Source organism: Periophthalmus magnuspinnatus, chromosome 11 (genome assembly GCF_009829125.3).
Source record: "Periophthalmus magnuspinnatus isolate fPerMag1 chromosome 11, fPerMag1.2.pri, whole genome shotgun sequence".
Taxonomy (NCBI): domain Eukaryota; kingdom Metazoa; phylum Chordata; class Actinopteri; order Gobiiformes; family Gobiidae; genus Periophthalmus; species Periophthalmus magnuspinnatus.
Window position 1 is genome coordinate 30560767 of NC_047136.2, and position 21067 is coordinate 30581833.

The 21067-nt window shown below is 40.3% G+C and overlaps 1 protein-coding gene across 1 annotated transcript in view; it reads left to right on the plus strand.

The window, feature by feature from the left end:
• The first annotated feature begins 1308 nt into the window (after window positions 1-1308).
• The window catches only part of hivep1 (HIVEP zinc finger 1), a 106622-nt gene continuing 86863 nt past the window's right edge, over window positions 1309-21067 (plus strand). Inside the window, exons 1-2 of the mRNA XM_033991494.2 lie at window positions 1309-1418; window positions 4144-4275. Of these exons, the coding sequence (XP_033847385.1) occupies window positions 4236-4275 (40 nt within the window). The 5' untranslated portion in view covers window positions 1309-1418; window positions 4144-4235. The remainder of the gene's footprint in view (window positions 1419-4143; window positions 4276-21067) is intronic.

Consider the following 21067-nt stretch of genomic DNA (forward strand, 5'->3'; position numbering starts at 1 on the left):
TATAGTGGTGTTATCTCACCAAAAACATACCTGGAATTATTTTGTTCATTCACTCCCTCTCCTTCTCTCCCTCCCTCTCTCTCCCTCTCTTCCTCCCTGTCTCTCCCTCCCTCTCTCTCTCCTTCTCCCTCTCTCTTCCCTCCCTCTCTCTCAGAGAATCACAGAATGGACTAAATGTATCATGTATTTATTCAGTTTTTTGTGGTTAAAAATATCTTGGAAAAATATGCATTCTTATTGTGAGTGTGTGGCCTCTCCCCAGATCAGACCTGTAAATTGGCCTGGTGGTGTCACTGGCTTGTCTCTCTGGAGAATTATAGCCTAGTTGGCCTAAACGCTGTGGAATATTTTTGACCTCTCGCCCACTTTCAACTTTAGAAAAAACGTGCATACGAAAACACAACAGAACAGATCAGGCCCTTTAAACACGATATATTTTGTAAAAGTGAAATCAGAGAAGAATTGATGTCGTCCCACAGAGTTTGGCCCGTGTACCCGCGGAAAGCGCTCCTGCTGCGGCTGTAAACGCGGGGAAGCCCAGGCTCTCTGCTGAGGGCCACAATGTGACCTGAACCAGGAACCTCCGGGAAAACCGTCAGCACAGAGCCGAGAGGAGAGGGAGGCGAGGGGGGAGAGCGACAGGCGGAGAGAAGGGAAACGGAGCAGCGACAAGAAGAAACGTGTGCTCATGTGAATGGTCTGTTCTGGGTATGATTATGTGATCATATGAAACATCTTTGCATATGTTAGTAGTACTCAGTTACATTTATTTGAGTATACTTTGGATAGAAATTGTACTTTCCAGAGTACGTTTCTAGCAGTATACTTTTACTTCTACTTGAGTAATGTTTGTATTGAAGTAACAGTACTCTTAGTTGAGTAAATGTTCCGGTATTACCACTGTGAGTTAGTCTACACACTTGTAGATTACTCACAGTTTTAAGTCTTGAGTAATTTCTTGGAGCACTACTTTGTACTTCTAATTGTGTAATATTAATTTGAAGGTACGTTACTCTTACAGTACTTGTGTAGTTTTGGCTACTCTACCAACCTCTGGTTACAACACAGATCTCTTTGGCATCCACCTTGACACACGTTTAGTTATTTCCTGTTAGTGAATCTGATCAAATGTGCGGATGTAATGCTTAGTTTACCTTCTCAACAGTAATAACATTATTATGAGCGGTGTAAGGTTGTTGACCTCAGAGTCACTCTATGGTCGTTTGTCGCGCTCCCCCCTTTCTACACTGTGGCCGCTGTAGCTGGAGGCGGAGACGGGACCCCCGCTGACGTCAGTGACTGTTTCCTGCAATAGAAAGTGAGGCAGCGCAAAACAACGAGAGAAAACCCAGAGCTCCGAGCACGTCCTGGGCACAAATACGGCCTTTAAACCCCTGGCAGCGGATCAAAGTGCACCCGTGAGTACCAAAAACACGCATTTACGTCTTTAAGCACGGGATTACCTGTCTGTTTCCGTCATTTTGCGTCAGTGTGGCTGCAGCGGACGTGCGTGAGCCGTCGTGTGCTCGCCCTGCACTTTTAGCTCGCTCTAAACTTCCCTTTCGTCAGAGGTGAGAGCTATTTTCACACAAACACACGGCTCAGCTCGCTTGGGTTCGCCCTCTTCTCTCCCACTCGCCTCTCCCGCAGCCAGTAGGGCTAAAGCCTAACTCGGTGTGACCCTGGCGTGTTTAGTGCGGAATGACATTGCTAACAGTGTGGTAAATAAACAGCGGACCGTAGGAGGAGACTAGAAACACATCTCTATGCTTTCAGAATAGACTTGAGTCAGACCACAGCTATTGCAGCGACTGAGGGGTTTTCCCTGGCTCCTCCCTCGGTGATTCGCAGGGCGTTCACGTGTAGCAACAGGCTCAAAATACGCTATTCCCATATTATTCCCGTATTGTTTTTGTTGCTTTTAACTAGCTTTTGTTAATCCTAATTACGCATGTCTGTTTATTACATTCGAACTATTATGAGCATAATTTTAACACGTTTGCATACCATTACCATTAAGAGTAAACGTCCAACACCCTACACTTTTTACATAATATCCAGTTTCAGCGACATCTACAGCTATTTGGCAATTTTCCACGTTTGGATGCGCTCTCACTCCATTGGCACGCTGTTTAAGGCAGGGTGTTTCCTCAAAAAGCGCTTGGCATCTTGACTGAGGACCTGTACGTAGCCAATTCTTTTCTTTTCCTGTTGCTTCTGCGCCTCAATAGAACCTAAATCACCTAAACGAGCCTGGTGAGACCGTCTTTACGCATACGTCTTGGTGCACGTTGCCAAATTTCGCGTCGCTAATTTTGTTTTTGTGGAAAATATGAGCCGTGGGGATGATGTCATTGCTGTAGCACCACGGGAGAGTGTCCACGACCAAGCAGTTGTAGTAAGAGTTATGTAATATTGGAAAAGAGGGAACAATGATTGCCCATTAAGGCATTCACAGTACGTTAATGTGTACATACGATGCGTTATTATGCGTGTGTCTGGTGGCTACGATTTTATGATGCAACGGTAAGAAAGAAAGAAAGAAAGAAAGGATTTTTTTTTTTAATTATTATTTTTTTTTTTTATCAATGAACAGTGGTGCATGCGTAATTTGCTGTTGTCTATTTTCACGCAAAGTGAACTAGGGCTTTTGTCTCTCTGTTGTAGCGTTTCCCAAACAATCATTTGCATGTTTGGCTGGTAAATATTAACAAAAACCACAAACAGAAATCCCCACAGAAGTTGTGTGGTCTTATTAGCATGTAGTTTCGGATCTGCTTGTGACTTGGGCGTAAAGGGATAGTTGTGGTTATGTGAAGGGGAGACAGAGCAGCGTTAACCCGGTAACATTGCGCTTATTGTCGGGGAAGGAGCGATAACATCAGCATTCAGGACCAGGTCACAGCTTCTGCAGCAGTAACACATGCAGCATCTATCATTCTGCTCAAAAAGCAACATTTTCTTTTAGATATGACATATTTTTCATACAGATTTTGCTTACATAATCCAAATTGAATGATAATAAATACATACATACATAAATACAAAATCTATAGTGCAGCTCTCATGGTTAATAACAGCTCCATGACACGTTTATTGATTAGAATGTTGTTTGTTTACACTTTGTTCTCTACCTTTGTTGTGTAGTAGTGAAATTCAAATGCATTGTTCCTGGTGACTATACCTGCGGTGGGGTTGGATACAATCTGGACAATGGACTCTCTATCGTTCATTCACTATTTGGCATTTAGAATCTGTGCTTAGCTTGTGACCACTCTGCCACAGTAACACTGGGAGGACATGCACATTCTACTCAGAGAGATTAGGAGTCTAACCCCCGGCCTCCTCACTGAGAGGAGGAGTCAGGATAACCACTCTGCCACAGTAGAGTCAAGAACAGCTGGGAGGTTTCATAATGAGTAAAGGGGAATACTGCTGCTCTTATGTCTGGACATGTTTCTTTTACATTTAAAACTATGATGAAATTAAGCAATTGTGTGTTTCCAGTGTAAAATATATGGTATTATCACCTCTGTTAAAGGTCCTATATTACACTGACTCTTGTAGCTTTAAGCCATGTTCTAATGCTGTTACCTCATCAAAAACAGACCTGGAGTTGTGTTTTGTTTCATTCACACATGTTTGCGTAACTCTTAATCACTAGTCTGTCTACATCTCTAAAGCTCAAAATGCTCTGTTCCACCTTGTGATGTCATTTAGTGGTAGTTTTCAAGTTAACAGCTACTTTTTACCTTTTGTTCAGAAGAAATGGGTAAATCCAGGGCTAAAATCATACAAATGATTCTAGTGACATTGTACGGACTTTAAAAACACAGTGGAGCACTTCATGTATTACCACATGACATCACAAGGTGGGACAGAGTGTTTTCTGTTTGAGAGAAGAACTTAGCCTAAATATGCAGGGTTTGTGTGTTAAAAATGCGTGAACAAAACACAGCTCAAGGTAAGCTTTTGATAAGGAAACAACATTATAACATAGATCAGAAAATTGCTTAGCATGGGTCCTTTAAATGATATAACTGTCTGCCTAACTGTGGCTAAGTGGTTATCCTTTCTTCTCCTCTCAGTAAGGAGGTTGTGGGTTAGATTTCCTGTATTACTCACTGATTTTCCCTGCTACAGATGTTTCCTGACTTGAGTCCAGGACTGAACTTGATGCGAGGCCCTTCCTATAACTTTCCTATGATGCACCTGTGAACCAGAGGGGCAGAAAGATGCCGCGAACCAAGCAAAACAACCCCAAAAATCTCAAAGGTAAGAGACACTTTCCATTATGGCTGCACCATATAGAAAAGATTGTACTATATTGTGCAGCACAATATTTGTATTTTTTTTTTTTTTTACTGTTTATTTTCATAGCTTTCACAATAAAGAATAAATACATACATGCATACATATATTAATAATAAAACAAATATAGTAACGAAAGAGAAAATAGAACAAATATATATATATACATACATATATATATATATATATATATATATATATATATATATATATATATATATATATATATATATATATATATATATATATATATATATATATATATACATACAAGTAAATGCATCTACACATATAGAGACACATAAATGCACATATCCACATGTTAAGAAAACAGACCAAAAAAAAACAAAACACAGACACACACACAAGGGGGACGCTGTCATTACCAAACAGGAGCCAAAAATTAGTGACACATTAATAATCAATTACGTGGGCTGCTCATTGATGGAGAGCTACGTTTGAGAGAGGAGTATAGTTTATACCATCATTTTTACCATAAAATTGCTGTACTTTCATAGGACAGACAAGTAACAAATTATGGAGTTACAAGAGGCACTATACTGTATTATTGCACCATTATTTTACTTATTAACATAATTGATAATCTGGTACACTTCACATTTGCTTCACAAAACCACAGGAGATATGTTGGGTGTTTACTTTTTAGTTCATACCTATCTGTGATATTGTCTGCCATTCTGGGCTGAAAAAGTCACTTAGGGGTGACCAGGCTTTAACAAAAGAGTCCAAGTTTCCTTCAATCACACTGTAGGCAAAATTGGATCCACACATGGAGTATAGTGAGATGTGCAGCATACTTAATAATGTTGAGTGTTTTTGTTTTTCGAGTATGGTTGTTTATATCTAATATACAAGCCTTAGAGTCCATTGGTAGTTTTTGTCCAAGCTATTTTTCAGCTTCCTGAAGACCAGAATGAAAGAATAACTGGACATGACCACATTAGATTAAAATAGATTCCTTCTTCTTTTTTTTTACATTTTAGACAGAATTTAGTGCATGTGTCATATTTGCTTCAAGTTACAGTACAATATTTGTATTAATGCAATATTTCAGATTTAGTTAAATCTATAGTATGCAACTTTCTGGAGATGTAATATCACCTGCATGATTTCATAGAATATTCTCCATGAAGATAGATTGGTTTTATGCCAAACACAATTTCCATAGAAACAAGGAGGAGGAGGCCCTTCTCCAAACCAAATAAGAGTCAGGTTTGTGGAGATGCAAGTCGTTTGTGGAGATGCAAGTCCTCTCCGAGTAAGGACATATGTTTTTTTCAATGTTTGTTGGTGCAATAAACACCATTATTCGTCATTATTGAGGCAGGCATAATAAATAAGTAAAATAAACATGAACAGAATCAATAATAAGGCCATTTTAGCACTTAAAATAATCAATCAAATCTGCCTATAGTCACAGATCCACTTGTCTGTCTGGTGGAAAACCTTGGTGCTATTGTGATATTTGTTTTGTTTTGATATCAGTTAGGCCTGTCATGATAACACATTTTGAAGCACATATATTGGTACAGAGATATACTGTGATAAATGATATTATGATTATATAATATTGAAACTACTTAATAACACTGACACAACACCAGTAATACAGGTTAATCCCAGTAAACCAATTTTAAATAGACAGTATCATTAAAAGGCCTGAGCTGCTTCTAGTAAATAACAGGTCTAACTATTATTGGTCAATAATTAGCCATACACATATCAAATGCAATTAAAGACACAACATGAATATACTTAAATTTCCACCACACTTTCTCCCTTTTGATTATTCATTAATCATACTTCATAAACAATCATCACAAACAGGACATGCACAGAAACATTCATTGTTGGAGATGAAGTCAGTTCCATTATTGTTGACTGAGATGGAGGGAAATTCAACAGTTCATTGTTATGTTCAGTTCAGTCTGTCCTTATCCAACATGATTTGTAGTCAGAACAATGAATGCTGTTTTAACATGATGGTGGCGGTGTTCAGTTAAATCTTTCCCTTTGCCTGCCCTCTGTCCCTTTGTCCTCCCTCTGACCACACATGACTGTACTCTCCGTCCGCACGCAGCTTGGCATCTCTCTGGCCACATCTCGTCTCTGGAGTTGTCCTTCAGCCCATGTGTCGATTTCAGGGCTGTGGTTGGGAACACGAGGATCAGGTTTAGTTCTTTTGAGTCACATGAAAAGAAGTGAATGGCTAAACTTTTCTGAAGTTTTCCTCCAGTGACAGTTGAAACAGAAGGGTGGATTTAATGATGCAGGTCTGGTTCTATCCAGGAGAAGACCATGTGTCCTCCTGCTGCAAGAGAACACTTAAATTGCTGTTCTGAAAGAAACATTTTGTGAAGCCCAAAACTGTTATTGGTTAGTTGTTAGTGTTGTTAGTGTTGTTAGTGTGTGATTATTTCATAGGAATGTAAAGAAAAAGAAGAGAAATTATGCAGCATCCACATCTCCTGTAACAAAAAAATTAACAAAATCGCAGGCGCTTAGTCATCAAGGATGGTCAAGTCAGCTTGGATTTGTGATCACTACTAGCTTTGATTAGGCCTTCATTTTGTTTTTAAGAGAGCTCTTTACAATTTTTGGGAATTCGTGGAAGAATTCGGTTTCTTCTTTCTACAATTGAGGAGGGTTTTTTGGTACCAGCTGGACTTTTCTTAGGACATGTTTGTCATTAAATTCACTGCAGTAATGAAGCAAAAAAACACAAAATGTTTCAAAAAAGAAATGTAAAGAAACAAAGAAATGTAGAAAATGAGTGGATCAGTTGAAACTGCACCCTGTCATTTTCTTGTTGATACGGTTTACAATGGTTTAGCTGTTACACACACTTTCTTATGTTGCATAATTCACACCACACAGTTTGGCTGATCAGGTCTAAGGACACACTTCTTGTGTCACGCGCTGTACTTAACCATTTTCTTTCTTTTTTTTCAGATTTTTTTTTCAGTTTTTGTTTTGTTTTTAATTTTTTTTAAACTTTTTTTTCCTCTTTACTGTTTTTTTTCACACTCAACATTGTGAGTGAATTAGAGTATAGTGTTTACATATGTAAATTTACATTTGTCTTCTATTTGTCTAGAATTTGTCATTCTATTGTCTCATATACATATACAAAACAAAGTACATTAAATACATCTTTTAAATGATACCGATAAACAGAAAGCTGAAACCCATTATCATATGAGCCAGTGCACTCTATCCTTTCACTTCATTTTTTATCACTCTTGTTCTGGTTTTAGTCCTGGTTTTAGTCCTGGTTTTAGTGCTGGTTTTAGTTCCAGTTTTAGTTGCAGTTTTGGTATCAGTTTTAGTCCCGGTTTTGGTCCCAATTTTGGTCCTGGTTTTGGTCCTGGTTTTAGTCCTTGTTTTAGTCCTGGTTTTAGTCCTGGTTTTAGTTTTGGATTTAGTTTTTGGATTTAGTTTTGGAATAGTCTTGTTATAATCCCAGTATAGTCCTCACTCCTTTAGGTGGTAGTTCAGTAGTGATTTAAGTAGTGATTTAAGTCCAGATTTATTAGTGGTATAAGTCCTGGTTTAGTAGTGGTTTAATGCTGGTTTAGTCCTGGTTTAATCTTGGTTTAGCCCTGGCTCAGTCTTTGTGTAGAAAGCTGAAACCCATTATCATATGAGCCAGTGCACTCTATCCTTTCACTTCATTTTTTACCACTCTTGTCCTGGTTTTAGTCCTGGTTTTAGTCCTGGTTTTAGTCCTGGTTTTAGTCCTGGTTTTAGTGCTGGTTTTAGTTCCGGTTTTAGTTGCAGTTTTGGTATCAGTTTTAGTCCCGGTTTTGGTCCCAATTTTGGTCCTGGTTTTGGTCCTGGTTTTACTCCTGGTTTTAGTTTTGGATTTAGTTTTTGGATTTAGTTTTGGAATAGTCTTGTTATAACCCCAGTATAGTCCTCACTCCTTTAGGTGGTAGTTTAGTAGTGATTTAAGTAGTGATTTAAGTCCAGATTTATTAGTGGTATAAGTCCTGGTTTAGTAGTGGTTTAATGCTGGTTTAGTCCTGGTTTAATCTTGGTTTAGCCCTGGCTCAGTCTTTGTGTAGCCTTGGTTTATTTAAAAACCTTGCCATTATTACGAAACACACATTGAGGCTCGAGAGCGAGCACCTGGTGGCCGGGCCTTCCCAGCCCAAGGGAGCGACGTGGGGCTGTCCTCCACCCGTAGGAGGATCCGTAAGGGGCCAGTGCAGAGAAATCTGGGCAGCAATCGAAGGCGGGGGCCTCGACGACTGGATCTCCGGAGATCTCCGGAGTACTATCAAGCCTTGTTGGCTTGTGGAACTCCTGAGGCAGCTAATGAGTACTGGTGGGCCAAGAGTGGCCTCATGTGGTCACGGAGGCAAAAACTCAGGGTTGGGAGGAGTTCAGGGAGGCCTTGGAGAAGGGCTATTCCACAGCTTCAATGAAATTCTGACAAACCGTCCGACGCCTCAGGAGGGGGAAGCAGTGCTTCACCAACACTGTTTACACTGCGGGAGGAGAGCTGCTGACCTCGACTGGGGATGTTGTCGCGCGGTGGAAGGAATACTTTGAGGATCTCCTCAATCCCACTCTCACGTGTCCGGTCCCTTTATGACCAGAGGAGAAGCTGTGTTCGCATAACTGGCAGTAAGTCAGATCTTTTCCCAGTGCATGTTGGACTCCTTCAAGGCAGCCCTTTGTCACTGGTTCTGTTCATTATACTTATGGACAGAATTTCTAGGGGCAGCCAGGGGTCGGAGGGGGTCTGGTTTGGGAACCATAGGATCTCATCTCTGCTGTTTGCAGATGATGTTGTCCTGATGGCTTCATTGAGTCATGATCTGCAGGAGGCACTGGGGTTGTTTGCAGCCGAATGTGGAGCGGCTGAGATGAGAATCAGCTCCTCCAAATCAGAGGCCATAGTTCTCGACCAGAAAAAGGTGGCTTGCCCTCTCCGGGTGGGTGGTGAGTCTCTGCCTCAAGTGGAGGCATACAAGTATTTTGGGGTCTTGTCCATGAGTGAGGAAAAGATGGAGTGTGAGATTGACAGGCAGATTGATGCAGCGTCTGCAGTGATGCGGTTGCTGTATCGGTCTGTAGTGGTAAAAAAGAAGCTGAGCCGAAAGGCAAAGCTCTCAATTTACTGGTCAAGCTACGTTCCTACCTTCACCTATGGTCATGAGCGCTGGGTCATGACCGAAAGGACAAGTTCGTGGATACAAGTGGCCAAAATGGGTTTCCTCCGCAGGGTGGCTGGGCGGTCCCATAGGGATAGGGTGAGGAGCTTGGTCACTTTGGAGGAGCTTAGAGTGGAGCGGCTGCTCCTACACGTCAATAGGAGTCAGCTGAGGTGGCTTGGGCATCTGCTCAGGATGCCTCGTGGATGCCTCCCTAGGGAGGTGTTCCGGGCATGTCCCACCAGAAGGAGGCCCCCGGGGAAGACCCAGGACACGCTGGAGGGACTATGTCTCTCAACTGGCCTTCGAACGGCTTGGGATCCCACCAGAGGAGCTGGAGGACGTGTGTGGGGTGAGCAAAGTCTGGGAGTCCCTGCTTAGACTGCTGTCCCTGCGACCCAACCCCGGATAAGCAGAAGAAAATGGATGGATGGAGATTGAGGTTTTGTACATCATATCTTGAATAATTTTCCTGTATCAGTCAGGTTTATTATGTGTCTGTCTTGACTTATGTATTTCATTTTGACATTTCGCATAGAATGGAGTTGTTAAATAGCTAAATAGTTTTTCATATTTGGCAGCCAGAGACTTGTGAAAGCTTTGACAACAGGAACACTTCCACCTCCATTTTCGACTGGTTGATGCTTAACTTTCCACTCTCTCCTCTGCTCCTGTAGTGTTCCTGTAATTAATCTTTTGTGAATGAACAATATGTGTGTGGACAGCTGTTGTTTGGGTATCGACACTGGAAAGACATTTACTAGACATCTAAAATATAAAAGAGAGGTTTTGGAATATCTAATTGTGATTTTTTTTGTATTTCAACTGTGATTGTGATGGTTTTTGTTTTTTGCACATTTTTACCCGTCCCATGCCTTTCAGAACATTGTCTAAACTACAGGCTTAGCTGCGTGGGAGGACATCTGACACACAGGGAAGGCATCCTACACAGAGAGACACTTCAGGACATTCAGTTTGTAGAGGTTTAAACTACAGGGTTAGCAGCTTTTACACAGAATAATGTTACATAAATATGTTTTTGTGAATTGCCAATTGTAACCATTAGAAGGTCTAAGACTATAATGGGTAATACCACAACTATTGAGTATTGAGTACATTGCTTAAGAAAAATATTGAAATACTCAGAAAAAGAATCAATAATAATTCATCAATAATTATAATTAAAACAAACAAACAAACAAAAGAAAAACACAAAACTTTTAATACATAAAAATACTTACAGTGCAATCTTTGAACATGTTTATAAGATATTTCAGTTGTTTTTAAAGTGGATTTGACAGATATGATCTGTTGTGTTCAATAAATTTTTCTAATCATTTCTTGGTTTGGTGGGATGGTGCCTGTGTTAAAAAAAAAAAAAAGAAAAAAAAAAAAAATATATATATATATATATATATATATATATATATATATATATATATATATATATATATATATATATATATATATATAATCATAATTTGTTATCAATTAAGTCGCAGTTTGTGAAGAAAAGTAGCAAACAAAAAGTTGGAAAATACATGAAGTAATGCTAAGATCTCAAACTGAATTCCTCTGCATTTTTATGGAATTGATGACATAGGCAGAGACAATTTAAAGAAAAATGCCATCCAACAGATTAAACACTGATTCAGCAAAATTCAGGTCTTTTCAGGTTTGTATTTATCAAATCATAACCATTGTGTAATTTAAGCTAGTTTTGGTCCTTGTGACAGGTATGTTACCTAGCAATCATAATGTAATAAGTAAATTATAAGTAAATAACTAAATAAAGTAAATTATAACTTTCACCAAAATTACAAAACTAGAAAAGACTAGGCGAGACGTTTTTGTAAAATCATATATCTAAGGATGGTACCGTATTTTCCGGATTATAAGTCGAACTTTTTTCATAGTTTGGCTGGGGGTGCAACTTATACTCAGGTGCAAATTATTAAAATATATACACATGTGGACAAATTTGTTGGTAACCATCAGTTAATGAAATAAAAACTCACAATGGTCACAGAAATAACTTGAATCTGACAAAAGAAAAAAAAAAAATCTATGAAATTTAACCACTGAAAGTCAGACATTGCTTTTTAAATATACTTCAACAGAATTATTTAAAAAAATAAACTCCTGAAACAGGCCTGGACAGAAATGATGGTATCCTTAACTTAATATTTTGTTGCACAACTTTTTGAGGCAATCACTGCAATCAGACGATTCCTGTAACTGTCAATGAGACATCTGCACCTCTGAGCAGGTATTTTGGCCCATTCCTCATGAGCAAACTGCTCCAGTTGTCTCAGGTTTGAAGGGTGCCTTTTTCAGACGGCATGTTTCAGCTCCTCCCAAAGATGCTCAATAGGATTTAGGTCAGGGTTCATAGAAGGCCACTTTAGAATAGTCCAAAGTTTTCCTCTTAGCCATTCTTGGGTGTTTTTAGCTGTGTCTTTTGGGTCATTGTCCTGTTGCAAGACCCATGACCTGCAACTGAGACCAAGCTTTCTGACACTAGCCATCACATTTCTCTCTAGAATCCATTGATAGTCTTGAGATTTCATTGTACCCTGCACAGATTCAAGACACCCTGTGCCAGATGCAGCAACGCAACCCCAGATCAGTCTCCTCCATGTTTCACAGTAGGGGCAGTGTTCTTTTCTTGATATGCTTCATTTTTCTATCTGTGAACATAGAGCTGATGTGTTCCATTTTTGTCTCATCTATCCATAGGACATTCTCCCAGAAGCTTTGTGGCTTGTCAACATGTAGTTTGGCAAATTCCAATCTGGCTTTTTTATGATTTGTTTTCAATAATGGTGTCCTCCTTGGTCGTCTCCCGTTAAGTCCACTTTGGCTCAAACAACGGATGGTGTGATCTGACACTGATGTTCCTTGAGTTTGACGTTCACCTTTAATGTCTTTAGAAGTTTTTCTGGCCTCTTTTGTCACCATTCGTATTATCCATCTCTTTGATCTGCCATCAATTTTCCTCCTGCAGCCATGTCCAGGGAGGTTGGCTACAGTTCCATGGATCTTAAATTTCTGAATATGTGCAACTGTAGTCACAGGAACATCAAGCTGCTTGGAGATGGTCTTATAGCCTTTACCTTTAACATGCTTGTCTATAGTTTTCTTTCTAATCTCCTGAGACAACTCTTTCCTTTGCTTCCTCTGGTCCATGTTGAGTGTGGTGCACACCATGTCACCAAACAGCACAGTGACGACCTGTAACCCTATATATAGGCCCACTGACTGATTACAAGACTGTAGACACCCGTGATGCTAATTAGTGGACAAACCTTGGATTAACATGTCCCTTTGGTCACATTATTTTCAGTCTTTTCTAGGGGTACCATCATTTTTGTCCAGGCCTGTTTCATGAGGTTTTTTGTTTTGTTTTATTCTGTTGAAGCATGGTTGAAAAGCAATGACTTTCACAGGTTAAATTTCATAGAATTTTTATTTATTATTTCTTTTGTCAGATCTAAGTTATTACTGTGACCATTGTGAGTTTTTCTTTCATTAACTGAGGGGTACCAACAATTTTGTCCACGTGTGTAATTTCACCTCTTCATTATTGTCACACTGACATCTGTGCGAGGGGACTCTAGGCTTGTGTACCAGTATCTACTATTCCTGTACCATTGAACATTTAAAATTTCAAAATTACGGTAATTTAAAAGACATCTTAGAAAGACTGAACAAAAATGCCTCTAAAAGAAAATGGTATTCTGCTGAGTCTGATGACAGCCACGCAGAAGAGGAAGCGGTGCTTCCTTTATCTCCGGAGTTGGTGGAGTTGTTTAGAAGCGACACCAAGGATGAAGAATTCAATGGATTTAGTGATTTGGAGTGAGATCCAGAGTAAACTTGTTAGCTTGTTTTTTATGCTTTAGTTATCTGATTAACTGTTAGTATCTTATGTTAATGTATCAGACACGCATGTATTCAGTTCGCTGTCTGAGTCTTTGCTGAATAAATATAAATGTGTTATGTTAGTGTGCTGTACTGCTATTCAGCCTGTTGTTCTCTATTTTATTGTTATCATTATAACTTGCCTTTAAAGATAAAATGTCTGTTCAGTGGGACTTGTATATGTTTTTTTCTTCGTTTTTATCATTCATTTTTTGGCTGGTGTGACTTATATTGTGGAGCGACGTAGTCCAGAAACAAAGGTAACTATTTTTTAGAGAAATTAGTAATCTGATCTGTCACATGCATTTTAATTTGAACCCCAACAGAAGCAAGCATGTTTTAGCACATGTCTGATGAACTTATCTACCAAATTTTGTCATTGTTGCCTTAAGATCCATCTTGGAGCAACTGGACAAATTAAGTCTTAACTTGGTGTAAATTAGACTTTGCTAGGCTTAGGTTGGCACAGGCTAACTTGACCTAACCCAAGTTCAGAGCTGAGGACATGACTTTAGAAACCACTAATCTAACACAAGCATCACAGTGACCTTTTTTTTTTTTTTTTTTTTTTATAGTTCAGCCATTTCTTCTTTGTCTCGATTCCATCTTACTATATGAGTCAACAACTTTGAAAATAAATCTACTTCCAGAATTTGAGACATTGCAGTTGTGAATAGATCTGCGATTGTTTTTAGGTCAGCGGCTTTTATGCAGAATAACACCCGATGGGGACACAGGGACGGCATCTGACACACAGGGACTTCAGAAGGCTTGTAGCTGTCTAAACTACAGGATTAGCAGCTTTTACTCAGAATAAGACCCATGGAGAGACAGGGAGGGCATCTCTAACATACAAGGCTGGGATCTGACACACAGGGACATCTCTGAACATGTTTGTAGAGGTCTGAACTTATCTATTATCCGGTTTTATTCTGTGTAAAAGTGTATATATATATATATATATATATATATATATATATATAAATAAATAAATAAATATATATATATATATTTATTTATTTATTTATTTATTTATTTATTTATTTATTTATTTATTTATTTATTTATTTATTTATTTATTTATTTATTTATTTATTTATTTATTTATTTATTTATTTATTTATTTAGATGAAATTATGATTGCAGATTGTGATTTGCAAATTGCAACTTATTCTGTTTTATGAGCATTTGAGCGGTCTGAACAAAATCATCTTGTGTCTCTGTTTTAAGCTTTCCAGTTTATTCAAATGTCCCAAATCCATTTATGGCAACTGAAAAATAAAGATGTAAATATGTAAACTTGAAGTGAGCAGCGTATATACAAAACTGACCAGGACAGCGCAAAGTCATAGATTGTGTTGACATTTAATGTGTGTGGGTCTGAGCAGGTGCAGCTTTGTGGTTTTCAAGCCAAACTGCATATGTTCCTTTATATGTCTCCATCAGATTTCACCTAAAGGTTTATGTTTGGTATAGTGCTGTCACAATATGAAGGAATTGGCTTGATACTCACTTCCGATTCTGATACCACGACAATAAATAAAAAATGCTCTTTCTTTAGACAGTAGAATGTGATTTTTAACAGTAAATCTTTCTTTTATTTTGCCATGGGGTCTCATGGGTTACTTTATCCCTCTGTCATCCAGGTAGATTCAATAGTGGTCCATGGGCGTATACCATAGACTGTGTAATAGGAGTAGACTATGGCAGTGTGACATAACCCGTAGCGTTTGGTAGCAACCAAATGAATCTCGGGACTCATCCTGGTGTGTTCCATGTCAGTCAAGGCTACTTTATTTTCTTGGGAGTGAGTTTATTTCATGAGCAGTAGATGTGATTAGAGCTAATATTAAAGCAGACCTATTCAGCAAAATTGACTTTTTGAGCTTTTAAACATGCTTTACTTTCTTCCCCTCACCATGTACTCACCTGAAGTTGTATTTGAAGTGATTCATGCATGTTTGAGCAATCTTTAATCACTTATCTTCAAGTAGCCATATTTCCAATAATCTAATTTTCACCGCCACCAGTACACACCCACTGCTCTCTGCTTACTGATTACTTCGACCTCCAAGTTTATTTTTGTAACCTGTGATACACATAGTATACACTCACCTAAAGGATTATTAGGAACACCTGTTCAATTTCTCCTTAATGCAATTATCTAATCAACCAATCACATGGCAGTTGCTTCAATGCATTTAGGGGTGTGGTCCTGGTCAAGACAATCTCCTGAACTCCAAACTGAATGTCAGAATGGGAAAGAAAGGTGATTTAAGCAATTTTGAGCGTGGCATGGTTATTGGTGCCAGACGGGCCGGTCTGAGTATTTCACAATCTGCTCAGTTACTGGGATTTTCATGCACAACCATTTCTAGGGTTTACAAAGAATGGTGTGAAAAGGGAAAAACATCCAGTATGTAGCAGTCGTGTGTGCGAAAATGCCTTGTTGATGCTAGAGGTCAGAGGAGAATGGGCCGAGTGATTCAAGCTGATAGAAGGGCAACGTTATCTGAAATAACCACTCGTTACAACCAAGGAATGCAGCAAATCTGCAACAACACGCACAACTTTGAGGCGGATGGGCTACAACAGCAGAAGACCCCACCGGGTACCACTCATCTCCACTACAAATAGGACAAAGAGGCTACAGTTTGCACAAGCTCACCAAAATTGGACAGTTGAAGACTGGAAAAATTTTGCCTGGTCTGATGAGTCTCGATTTCTGTTGAGGCATTCAAATGGTAGAGTCAGAATTTGGCATAAACAGAATGAGAACATGGATCCATCATGCCTTGTTACCACTGTGCAGGCTGGTAGTGGTGGTGTAATGGTGTGGGGGATGTTTTCTTGGCGCACTTTAGGTCCCTTAGTGCCAATTGGGCATTGTTTAAATGCCACAGGCTACGTGAACATTGTTTCTGACCATGTCCATCCCTTCATGACCACCATGTACCCATCCTCTGATGGCTACTTCCAGCAGGATAATGCACCATGTCATAAAGCTCGAATCATTTCAAATTGGTTTCTTGAACATGACAATGAGTTCACTGTACTACAATGGCCCCCACAGTCACCAGATCTCAACCCGATAGAGCATCTTTGGGATGTGTGGAACGGGAGCTTCGTGCCCTGGATGTGCATTCCACAAATCTCCATCAACTGCAAGATGCTATCCTATCAATATGGGCCAACATTTCTAAAGAATGCTTTCAGCACCTCGTTGAATCAATGCCATGTAGAATTAAGGCAGTTCTGAAGAAAACTGTGAGCTTTTATGGAGTTCCTATTGACCTCATGGAGACTAGCAGTTATAGCAGCTAATCTGGAAATCCTAGCGTGAAACCAAAGACCCAGTTAGGAGTGAGTCTGTGGAAGGTGCATGCCACCAGTGGCTTTGGGACAGGCGTTTAGCAACAAGGCTGTTAATCAAGATGCTGATAACGTAAGTGGGAGTGACCTCAGGAAAGAAGGGGCCTGACTGGGGTTTTATTAACGTTCAAATCTTAATCTAGGGACAAAATAGTGAACAAAAAATACCACGATCATGTAGAGAGGGTTTATATGAACGTTGTAAGGTCAGAATGGCGAACCTGACAACAGCAGTTACAGAGAGATGGGCGACATTTTGTGGAGTGAAATGGAGCCAGAGTTGATGGAGCCGAAAGCCCACTCATGCTTCCTATTTGAAACACGGTGGCTGGCAGGTTAGCTATGTCCATTTATATCTATGTTGTATACCGTTGAAACCAGAAGTTTACATACACTACATAAAAAGACACATGCGCTTTTTTGTCTGACATGAAACATGAACTTTTCCTGTTTCAGGTCAATTAGGAAATAATAAAAAAAAAAAAAAAAATATCTATATTTGCTAAATACTAGAATAATGAATGAGAATGATTTCTTTTTTTTTGACAATTTTTCATTACTTTCTTCAACGTCTACTTTACATATAGCAAGATTACTACGACTTTTAACAATTTGGGAACACCCAAATGATGATGTCAAGGCTTTGGAAGCTTCTGGTTTATTGACAACATTTGAGTTAATTAGAGACACACCTGTGGATGTATTTGAAGGCACACCTGAAACACACTGCTTCTTTGTGTAACATCATGCGAAAGTCAAAAGAAATCTGCCAAGATATCAGGAAGAGAATTGTGGCACAAATCTGGTGCAATTTCCAAATGCCTGAAGGTGTCACATTCATCTGTTCAGTATAAACACCATGGGAATGTCCAGCCATCATACTGCTCAGGAAAGAAACAGGTTCTGTGTCCCAGAGAGGAACGAGCTCTGGTCTGAAACAAAGAACAAAAGGAAAAGGCCTTGTGAAGATGCTGCTGAAGCTGGTAAGAATGTGTCATTATCCACAGAGTACTGTACCGACATGGACTGTAAGGCCACTCTGCAGGAAGAAGCCATTACTCCAAAAGAAACATAAAAAACCCAGATTACAATTTTTAAATGCACACAGGGACAAACCTGACAGACCTTAATTTTTGGAGACATGTCTTGCGGTCTGATGAAACTAAAAACTGAACTGTTTGGCCATAATGAGCATTGTTAGGTTTGGAGGGAAAAAAATGGAAGCTTGCAAGCCTAAAAACACCATCCCAACTGTGAAATATGGGGTGGCATCATCACTTGGTGGTTTTGCTGCAGGAAGGACTGGTCCACTTCACAAAATAAATGGCGTTATGAGGAAAGAACATTATGTGGAAATACTGAAGCAACATCTCAAGACATCAGCCAGGAAGTTAAAGCTTGGGTTCAAATGGGTCTTCTATTTGAGCCCAAGCTCAATGGACAGTGACCCGAAGCATACTGCCAAACTGGTTACAAAGTGGCTTAAGGATAACAAAGTCAATGTTTTGGACTGGCCATCGCAAAGTCCTGATCTCAGTCCTATTGAAAATGTATGGGCAGACCTGAAAAAGCCTGTGCGAGCCAGGTGGCCTACAAAAATGGCAGGAATTTTGGCCCATTTCTCCTGACGCAACTGGTGTAACTGAGCCAACTATTGTGAGAAGCTTGTGGAATGATATCCAGAACGTTTGACCCTAGTCATACATTTAAAGGCAATGGTACAAAATACTAATGAAATGTACTGTATGTAGACTTCTGACTTTGAAGAGAGTCATGAAAAACTGTTTAAAAAAATGTATTCTCATTACTCTGGCATTTCCTGTCTAACCTAAAACAGGAAAAGTTTAGCCTGATTTCATGTCATACAGTGAGAAAAAAAAGCGTATATGTCTTTTTATATAGTGTATGTAAACTTCTGGTTTCAACTGTACTAGTACTGTGGTCTTATACTTGTTCTGATACAGCTTAAGTTCTTTCTAAAGCTATTCAGGAAAGATTCATTTCTGTCCTATGACTGCGACTTTTTTAAGTATCACCCCAGAAACAATTTAATAGTTTTAATATTTGTGGCAGGAGTGATCATGTGACCCATCGTTTAAAATATCATCTTATGTTTAATGACCCTCTTTAACCCTCGCCCCCTCTTCCTCTCTCCGCTCTCTCTTTTTCTTCTCACCTTTCTCCACACTCTCACTCACAGGATTATAAATGTAGCCTGCTGTTTCCAGAAGAGTCTGAATGAAACACCACCTTTTTAGTTTTTCATTCATAAAACCCTCAGTCCAGTTTAATGTTTTACAAATTACATTAAACTCAGTATTTCTGGCTGTTCCTTTATAAACATAAAAAGGGACTCCTCTCTCATCCTGTCCCCTCTCCTTCCCTCCCTCTCACACTCTCTCCTCCCACTGTGGCTCTGTCTTCTGCCTTTGTAAACACATAGGGAACTACTTGCTTCCTCTCCCTCCTTTCTCTCTCCCTCTCTCTCTCTGTCACTCCCTCCCTCTCTCCTTTCCCTCTCTCTTTCCGGCTCTTCCCATGTAAACACAGAGAGGGGAACTTCTGTGGCATCAGGCTCTGGTTCAGCCCTTTAGCTTTGAGCAACAGTTGCTACAACAAACCACATGTTCAAACCGATCCTAAGGCTAATGCTCACCTCACCCTCTGCAAAGTAGTTTTGGCTCTCCAGTTTGAGTAATTTATTTAAATTGGATCAATTGAAATTGGATCAGTCTTCAGCTTGACCATATATATTTATCTTAAATGCCAGAGTCTACGGTTGCAGTCTTAATTTTCCGTTTATTTAATTCATCCATACATTTTCTTCTGCTTTATCCGGGGCCGGGTCACAGAGGCATCAGTTTCAGCAGGGAGGCCCTGACTTCCCGGATCTCCACACACACTTCCTCCATCTCTTCCGGGAGGATCCTGAGGCATTCCCAGGCCATCCGAGAGACATATTATCTCCAGTGTGTCCTGGGTCTTCCCTGGGGCCTCCTCCCGGTGGGACGTGCCCAGAACACCTCCCTAGGGAGACGTCCAGGAGGCATCTGGAATAGATGCCCGAGCCATCTCAACTGGCTCCTCTTGACGTGAAGGAGCATTGGCTCTACTCCGAGCTCCTCCCATGTGACTGAGCTCCTCACCATATCTCTAAGGAAGCGCCCAGCCACCCTGTGGAGGAAACTTATTCCGACCGCTTGTATCTGCGATCTTGTCCTTTCGGTCATTATCCAGAGCTTATGACCATAGGTGAGGGTAGGAACATAGATTGACCAGTAAATCGAGAGCTTGCCTTTTGACTCAGGTCCTTCTTTACCACAACGGTCTGATACAGTGAACGGATCACTGCGGAAGCTGCACTGATCCGCTTGTCAATCTCACACTCCATCCGTCCCTCACTTGTGAACAAGACCCTGAGATACTTGAACTTTTCTACTTGAGGCAAGGATTTTCCACCCACCCGGAGAGAGCAAACCACCTTTTTCCGGTCGAGAACCATGGCCTCGGATTTGGAGGAGCTGATTCTCATCCCAGCCGCTTCACACTCGGCTGCAAACCGCCCCAGTGCCTGCTGCAGGTCCTGGCTCGAAGAAGCCATCAGGACAACATCATCTGCAAACAGCAGAGATGAAATCCTGTGGTTCCCAAACCAGGCCCCCTCCGGCCCCTGGCTGCGCCTAGAAATTCTGTCCATAAATATAATGAACAGAACCGGTGACAAAGGGCAGCCCTGGCGGAGTCCAACATGCACCGGGAACAGGTCTGATTTACTGCCGGCAATGCGAACACAGCTCCTGCTCCGGTCATACAGGGACCGGACGGCCCTTAGCAAAGAGCCCCGGACCCCATACTCCCAGAGCACCCCCCAAAGGACACCACGAGGGACACGGTCGAATGCCTTCTCCAGATCCACAAAACACATGTGGACTGGTTGGGCATACTCCCATGAGCCCTCGAGGACCCGATGAAGAGTATAGAGCTGGTCCAGTGTTCCACGACCAGGACGAAAACCACACTGCTCCTCCTGAATCCGAGGTTCGACTATCGGTCGGATTCTCCTCTCCAGTACCCTGGAATAGACCTTACCAGGAAGGCTGAGGAGTGTGATTCCCCTGTAATTGGAACACACCCTCCGGTCCCCCTTCTTATACAGAGGGACCACCACCCCGGTCTGCCATTCCACAGGCACTGTCCCCGATATATATATATATATATATATATATATATATATATATATATATATATATATATATATATATATATATATATATATA